This window comes from Octopus bimaculoides, chromosome 27, assembly GCF_046866305.1.
Source record: "Octopus bimaculoides isolate indiv1 chromosome 27, ASM4686630v1, whole genome shotgun sequence".
Lineage (NCBI taxonomy): Eukaryota > Metazoa > Mollusca > Cephalopoda > Octopoda > Octopodidae > Octopus > Octopus bimaculoides.
The window spans coordinates 12,445,909-12,454,574 of NC_142954.1; the positions used below are offsets into that span (position 1 = coordinate 12,445,909).

The following is an 8,666-nucleotide window of genomic DNA, read 5'->3' on the forward strand; positions in this document are numbered from 1 at the left end:
ACATGGTTCTGTTAATTATATTTATGGTAAGATTCAAAAGTCTTTGTTTTGGTGCGCTAAATCTGGAAATATCTCTGCAGAAAATGGTTTCCGCATCGAATATACCAACTTTGAGAACGTGGTTATGATTAATTAAAATTAAAACAGTAGGGTAAAAAATTGGATATTAATTAAAATCAATTTAATACCAGGGTGGTTTCAGGTAGGATCATATTGAAATGGTTAAAGGGGAATATAATTCTATTTATTGGATTAGTGATTATAGCACTCATTTATTGAGTCGCAAATTGTTTTATATTTATTTACCAACCAACACTCTCTTTATCTCTCTCTCTCTCACACACACACAATACACTTACTCACTCACTCACTCACTCTTTAGTCATTACAGTCAGGCTGTTATGATAAAGCATTGTCAAAGATTCATCAAATACAACAGACCAGTATTTTTTTAAAGTTCTTTATTAAAGTTCAGATCACATAAAAAGTAATTTTTAGTCAAATTTTATGCTTACATGGCAGTTTAGTGCAACATTACATTACCATTAATAACAGTAATTTGTGGCTTTACAGTGATAGCTCTGTTATAGCAAGCTGTATTCTAATACTCTATTGAATTTTGAATTTTATATATATATGTATGTATATATAGATATATATGTATGTGGGTGTGTATGTATGTGTGTGTGTGTGTGTATATATATATATATATATATATATATATATATATATATATTTATAAAAAAGAAGTTTGAAAACGCCAATATATAAAAAATGAATTTTAATTTATAATTTTGTCAGAGATATTTTTAACATGTTTTGGTTCTTGAAAAAACGAACCTTATCAAAAATACATATTTAAAAAAATGAAATCAAATGAAAAGTTCGTAATTGTTCCTTACTGGTGTCAACATAGTCCACGTGGGAGCATTTTTTGTTGGTTGTAGTAGTAGTAGTGACCGTGTATATATATATATATATATATATATATATATATACATATATATATATACACACACACCTTCTGTCTGGCATTCGCCATGATAGATCGCTGACCACTACATTTAAATTTTTTTTCTCATTTTTTTTCTCCTTGTTTTTCTCCTTATTTCTTTCTGTGTTCCTTTCAGTTGAAGAGCATAGCTCAAAACGTTAAAGACTTTCTCTATTCCCAAGCGTTAAACTAATACATCCATTTGTTGTTTACACCACCTGTCTTCATCTGTTGTTTTTTTCGTAAATTCTCCCATATATATATGTCGTTGATGACCTCTTTCTAGCATATTGGATGTCCACCTAGTGATCATCCCTTCTTATATGCATGTAATACAATTTTTTCTGAATTATCAGATTTTTTTATATGCTAGACCACTGGTTTGAAATTGAAATTAATATTCAATTTATCACCCTCAGTATATATATATATATATATATATATATATATATATATATATATATATATATATATATATATATATTATATATATATATATATATAGAGAGAGAGAGAGAGATACATACATACATACACTTATTAAGAACACAAATTTTCCATTTTATGTATATGTTTCTTACAGACATGAGATGAGCCAGATTCTTTATATTCTTCTTTTGTAATCCATAGATCATCAGTGGGAGGCCTACTAGCCAATCTAGAACCACCAATCCATGGAGAGTATTTACGTTCTGGTAGAGCAATGATATTAACCTCTGTGTCAGGTGGTGCCAAGGCACTGATTTTCTTTTGCATACATTCAACAAAACCTGGGAACATTGTTGAACCACCGGACAACACAATGTTGGCAAAAAGGTCTTTCCGGATTTCCTTATCACATTTCATGATTGAGTTAAAAGTCATTTCATGAACAGCAACATCCTTACCAATATAACCTGGCTGGAACATAGCTTCTGGGACTCGAAATCGTTCGTTGCCGATGGTGATCTCTTGTTTATCAGGCAATATATATCCCCTTTCCAAAGCCGAAGAAGAGGCTGCAGCCTCCATTTCCTGTTCAAAGTTTAGAGCAACATAGCAGAGCTCCTCTTTGATGTCATCTAATATTTTGTTCCCTGACACTGAGTCACCATACATGTAGCCACGTTCAGTCAAGATCCTTCTAAGGTAATCTCTCAAGTCAAGACCAGCAGTATTCTGATGGACAGTAGCTTCTGTTATAGTTGAAGCTTCATAGACAGGGACAACTTGGGTGATACCATGGCCTACATTCACAGAGATACCCGTCACACGGCCAGAATCAAAGAGGGACAAAGCAGCTTGATTAGCCAACATTACTGCACGAACGCCAAACCCATCGAACATAATTTCAACCATTTTCTCTCTGTTTTCTTCAGAGTTACCAACAGACTCAGTCAACAAGACAGCATAGGCTTCGGCTGCAACGTTCAACTCTTTGAATGTATGATGCCAGATCTTCTCCATATCATCCCAATTTTCAATAAGACCATGTTTAATTGGATGATTCCGATCAAGCAACATTTTGTGACGTACAGTTTGATTTCCAATATAGTGGCAATTGTCTTCCATTCCAGCCTGAAATGCAATAAATAACGATAAGATTCATGGAAATTTGAGTTAAAGATTTTGACATATTAGCAATTATTGAAAGAATTAGATAAATTTTAGGATTTTGGTAATTATCCCTATAATATCTATCTGTTAAACATTTAAAATAAGAGTGTTCTTGTGTTCTGAATTCAAATTCCACCAAGGTCGACTTTGCCTTTCATCTTTTCGGGGTCGATAAAATAGATACCAGTTGCATACTGCATTCAATGTAAATTGATTTACCCCCCCCCCCCCTTAAGAATTGCTAGCTTAGTGCCAAAATTTGAAAACCGATATTTCTTGGGTAACTGAAACTGTATCTAGAGCATTAAATCTCACAATAGTTATCACAAGTATATAACAGCATCAGTCAAAATGGTAATTAGTCATGAACCTATATGTTCTGAGTTCAAATTACACCAAAATTCAAGTGTGCATTTTACATCTCTGAGTTCAATAAAAAGGAAATACCAAGATGTGAAGTGATTTAATTTAGTTCCTCCTCTCTAAAAATTGAGTCTTCTGCTAATTTTAGAAACCAATATTTTTTTAAATTAAGGATATAAAATATACAATTTATTTAAGATCTGAGAAGAGAAAAACAATGATTTCACAGGCAAATATTGATAGAATTTTTTTTAAGCACTGAAAAATATGAAGACAGCTGTTATAACAACAAACCTATAAAAAAATACTAGTGATGATGTGTACAACTGGAGTATATTTATGCTGCTTACAATATAATTTAAACAAAGAAGATGGAGTAACCATGGGTTCCCCCTTAGGACTGGTGTTTGCAGCATTCTACCTATCCACTAGAGAGAACAGAATAATACCAAAAACATAAATACATTGTATATTTAGATGATATACTAGCTAAGTAGATGATATAGTAGTGATAATGGATACATTAAAGTATTGTCAGAAACTAAAAGAAAAGTTAGAAATAAATTCAGTACTAAAGTTTAACTTTCAAAATTTCAAGCTCATTGGAAAACATACAAATTGAAATGAGAAGATACATGACCTCTGTAAACAGAAAAGAATCTAACAAATACGTATACCTACATGGAAAGGGTGAATGTCCAGACAAACTATGTCAGTTGTAAAATCAATATCTTTAAGTACATTTAGGTTCTTGTCCACAAATGAGGCACAAGAGAAAGAAATTCACAATGTCTATTCCAAGAGAGTAGTAGACTGAGGTAGAGAAGAATAGTAACAAATACATCAAAGAATACATCCAATGAACATACACAAATCAAACATAAAATTTATTATAAAAATCAAATGCATAAGTAACAAACAGATGAATGCATAATCAAAAGCTTTATAAAACACAACACAAAATGCATCACAAGGGACCATAAACTAAAATTAATAATATACAATATGAACCCAAAGCCACAAATCTTAGTCACAAGTATGTAAACCCAAACTATTAATGACCACCTTCAGGACTTCACATCTTTGGACATACTTGAACAACACTTTCTTGATGGCTCACTATGCATTTACAGCATAATTCTATATAAAACACTACAAAACATACTTAGAAAAATTATGAAAGATAATGCTCGCACAATCAATAAAATTCCTCACATAAAAGAATATTAATCATAGAAGCTGCACTCATATCACAACACAAAGTTAAAATAGACACACGAACAACATTCACATCAAACAGTTACCTCTTGGTGACTGGCATAATAAGCTAGCAGATGAAAATAAATTTCTCCCAACAGAGCAAATTATCATGTGCTAAAGATGTGGAAGCCTAATGGTGTAAAATTTTGTCAGCAAAGTCTACAAAAAATGAATTGAAAAATGAACAGATGTATAAGTATCAAAGAGGATACTCTTGAATAAGAGACAGTGAAGTTCTGGAAATCTTTGTGTACTCTTAAATGGCTTACAAACGTCTTCCATGCTGCAATTGTTTTTGTTTCAGTATACAATCTCAAATCCAGTCACTTGCTATGCAAGTACATCTCTGTATGTATATACTTACAGATTAAAACAAATGAAGACGCAAACAGTTTGGCCAGACTTGACACGGATATTTAATCTAGCTGTATAATGGTATGATATAATAAAGGTATATATAGTCTCTAACAGCTGTTTCCAGAATATCCCAGTTATTGGAACTTAGTGTGAAATGAGGATTCCATGGGCTGAGTATTCCGTCGTTGGAGAGGAAGTGGATAGACAAATATACCAGTGGAGGGACATTAATCAAGTTATATTAATATCATTATAATAGTGTTATTATATGCCCACAGGCATATGGCATAGTGGTTAAGTGTGCAAGTTACTAACCCCAAGATTCCGAGTTCGATTCCAGGTAGTGACCTGAATAATAATAATAATAATAATAATAAAAATAGTATTATTATTATAGTCTAAAAAAGGAGAAATCCAATTAAAGTTCAATTTAAATATGTGTTCTTGAGGTAAATCCATGAATGAATGTAGTAAATCTGTGGATTTATTTCATTTAGTGGCATACCGATTGGAGAATTCAGAGTACATACCATACCTATTAGTTTGAGTCACCCTGATGAAAATACCTTGTATATATTTTATGTATATATTTATACATTTACACACATACACTCATAGACAGATATATAGATATCATTCACACGTGGTAGTGTGTGAATAATGTTCTTGCTACCACTTCTAGGCTTTGTCACTAACTCAGTTGTTAACCAAATTAGATGATGTTTACAGTTTTAGATTGGTCACATCATAAGCTACATTTTGAGGTAAAGAAGTTTAAAATTGGTTTGAGGTCACGAATAGGAGGATAATGCCTGAAATCAACTTTGAGTCCAAATGATTGTTTTTTTTTAAAATAAATTTATTTTTATTTTAGTTTATATGATAGATCTCAATGACAGGAATCTATCCAAGTTAATTATAATTGTAAAAAATATTAGACTCTGTATCTTAACTGTATATAAAATTCTTATATTGAAACAAAGTGCATAATACAAATGTGCCAAAAAAGTAAGTGTAAAAATTCATTATGAAAAATAATTTACTATATAATAGTGAATACTAATTTAATAGTAATTTTATAATGAAATCAAGAAATAAATGAGCTATATATATATATATATATATAGTAAGAAGAGCTATGAGAATATATCAACTATATAATAAGAAGAGAATCTGATCATATGAATAGTAAAGCCATGACTAATATAAAATTTTTAAAATTGTAAAAATACCTTATGCATCCACCATAAGGCAGGAGGAGCCACCCACCCTTGTTAGGGCAAAGTTAGTTTGTTAGTCAAAATTCATGCAAAATAAAAATAAAGCCTACTATTCAACTACTGTTCTTGTCAACTTGCCTGAAAAAACAAAAACAATCCTACTATCTGAAATCAAAAGCCTTGTCAATTTACCCTAAGAAATAATAATCTAAATTCTGCTACTCTTAATATTAATTAATATTGAATTAAAGTTTAAAAGCAAACAAAAAAACTTATTAAAATTTCAGAAGTTCTTACAACTTTGGTCGTCGTAATGCTTTGCTTTTGTTTTTTTTTTTTAATTCCCCCTCATATAATGATTTTGCTTTCATTTTGTGATAGACAACTATCATGCAGAAAATGGCAGCTTCTAAATCCTGATTGGGTGAAAATGATTAAACTTTAATAAACCTCAGTAACACTTTTCTGCAATAAGTATGTATGTGTATGTGTGTGTGTGCGTGCGCGTGCGCGTGAGCGTGAGCGTGTGTGTGTGTGCATGTGTGTATTTACTAAAGTATGCATTCAGTATCGCGTGTATATCTCCGAAGTTGATTTCAGGCATTATTCTTCCATTTTTTACCTCACATATTTGAAATCTCAACTTTTTTTCTGCAAAACCAAATTTCAAATTTTGTAGCTGAAAATGTAACTTAGGAGGTGACCAATCTAAAAATGTACAAACATCATAAAATTTGGTAAAAAAACTGAATTAGTGACAAAGCCTAGAAGTGGTCACCAGTGAGTAAATGCTGACCTTAAGAATGTTATTCACACACTGCTGTGCGTGTATAATATTTATTACAATATGGTGCATTCTATGAATATGAGGTAGATCTTTGCAAGATACCTAAATACTGAACTGAATCAAACATTTTGCAATATTGGTTTCCAATTTTGGCAGAAGACCATCAAATCCTGAGGGGAAAGAAGCTGATTACGTCGACCTCAGTGCTCAGATGACACTCATTTTATTGAATACCGTAAAGATAAAAGGCAAAGATGACATTGGTGGAGTTTGAACTCAGAATGAAAAGACAGACGAAATACCACGAAGCTTTCTCCCTGTGTGTTAACTCTGCTAGCTTGTCATCTCTGTATTGTAATAAGTAATAATATCATTTGAAAATTGTTTTCGTACTTTTGGCACATTTAGCTTATATTCTTTTACTCTTTTACTTGTTTCAGTCATTTGACTGCGGCCATGCTGGAGCACTGCCTTTAGTCGAGCAAATCGACCCCAGGACTTATTCTTTGTAAAGCCTAGTACTTATTGTATCGGTCCCTTTTGCCGAACCGCTAAGTTACGGGGACGTAAACACACCAGCATCAGTTGTCAAGCGATGGTGGGGAGACAAACACAGACACAGAAACATATACACACACACACATACATACATATATATATATATATATATATATATATATATATATATATATATACGATGGGCTTCTTTCAGTTTCCATCTACCAAATCCGCTCACAAGGCTTTGGTCGGCCTGAGGCTATCTTAGAAGACACTTGCCCAAGATGCCACGCAGTGGGACTGAACCCGGAACCATGTGGTTGGTAAGCAAGCTACTTACCACACAGCCACTCCTGCGCCTGTTATATAAATTATATAATAACTTTTTTCATTTTGAATATATTTTGAAAGATTAGCACCACAGCACTCATCTTGATGAGTTCTATCATATCAACTAAACAAAAACAAAATTTTTACACAAAACAAAATGTTTTGGTTTGGCACATTTGCCCCCAATAGTTTAAAAAAGTTTTTTTAATATAATTAGCATAGGATTTCTGTACTTGATTTCAGATGTTAATTTCCTTTTTTCGCCAGTTTTTAACACAATACTTTTTTAGTACTGAATATTTTTGCATATAATGAATTTCTGAATATAAACCCATAAGCTTAAAATCAGATGGGCTTATTTTTGGAAAAAACCAGTAATGCTATTATAATTTTTGTCTTAATAAAATATAGTAAATTTTAAAAAGTCATTCTCAGCTGCAATATTTTAAGTACAATAGAATTTTAGCTTTAAGTACTTTTTAGTTTCCTTTAGAGGAAATTAGAGGAATTTAGGTGAATTCTACTTTAGAAATCCTGTTCTGTACTTTTCCAGGTGTAATAACTTAAGAATATTAACATGCATATGCCCACATTTTTCATTGTAATATATGTACATGAAGTCAACATACCTTGTTTCTAGGATGACTAACAACTGAAAGAAACACTTCTCTGTCTTCATATTCACCTCCAAAACCAGCTTTACATGTATATGATCCATTATCAATGACAATAGAAGCAACCATGTTTGTGTTTTTTAAGTCGGATAGAATATTCTTGGCAAAAATATATAAATGTAAATGTTTGAGTTGTTAACAGTGTTGTTTATGGAATATGTCCCTGCACTGGATTAAGCCACTGGTACTTAATGAAGGTAGAAAAGTGAGTGAAAATCTGATATGATAGTCGTGTATATAGGTTTTCATGCTCTACTGATCTGGCCAATAAATTTTACTTTTTACAAAACACATATTTATTTATTCTATTCAATTATTATATTCAAAAATGTTATTGTGAACCACTGAGTCATTTATGTGATATATAAATATTTCAGAGCAAATAATTCTTCCGGGTAAGAGAATTCTTTTTCTGGTCCTATCGTTTTTGCAAAATTTTATGACTCCATGGAGAACATTTATTGCACAAATCACACTAAACTTGAATGGTTTACAAAGGCCTAAGGGATTGCCTCTACCTCCAGGCCCAGGATGTATAGCACGGGAGTGGGACCAGTGAATTGTGAGAGTATTTCGGCCTCAACATA

General features: G+C 31.9%; 1 protein-coding gene across 1 annotated transcript; it reads right to left on the reverse strand.

Annotated features, from left to right (window-relative positions):
• Positions 1-766: 766 nt before the first annotated feature.
• On the reverse strand, positions 767-8,311 carry LOC106876931 (actin-5-like). Its single transcript, XM_089343169.1, has 2 exons — positions 8,035-8,311; positions 767-2,551 (listed from the first exon to the last, which is right to left on the reverse strand). The coding sequence occupies exons 1-2, from the start codon at positions 8,146-8,148 to the stop codon at positions 1,535-1,537; spliced, it is 1,131 nt and encodes a 376-aa protein (XP_089199295.1). The 5' UTR covers positions 8,149-8,311; the 3' UTR covers positions 767-1,534.
• Positions 8,312-8,666: the final 355 nt, after the last annotated feature.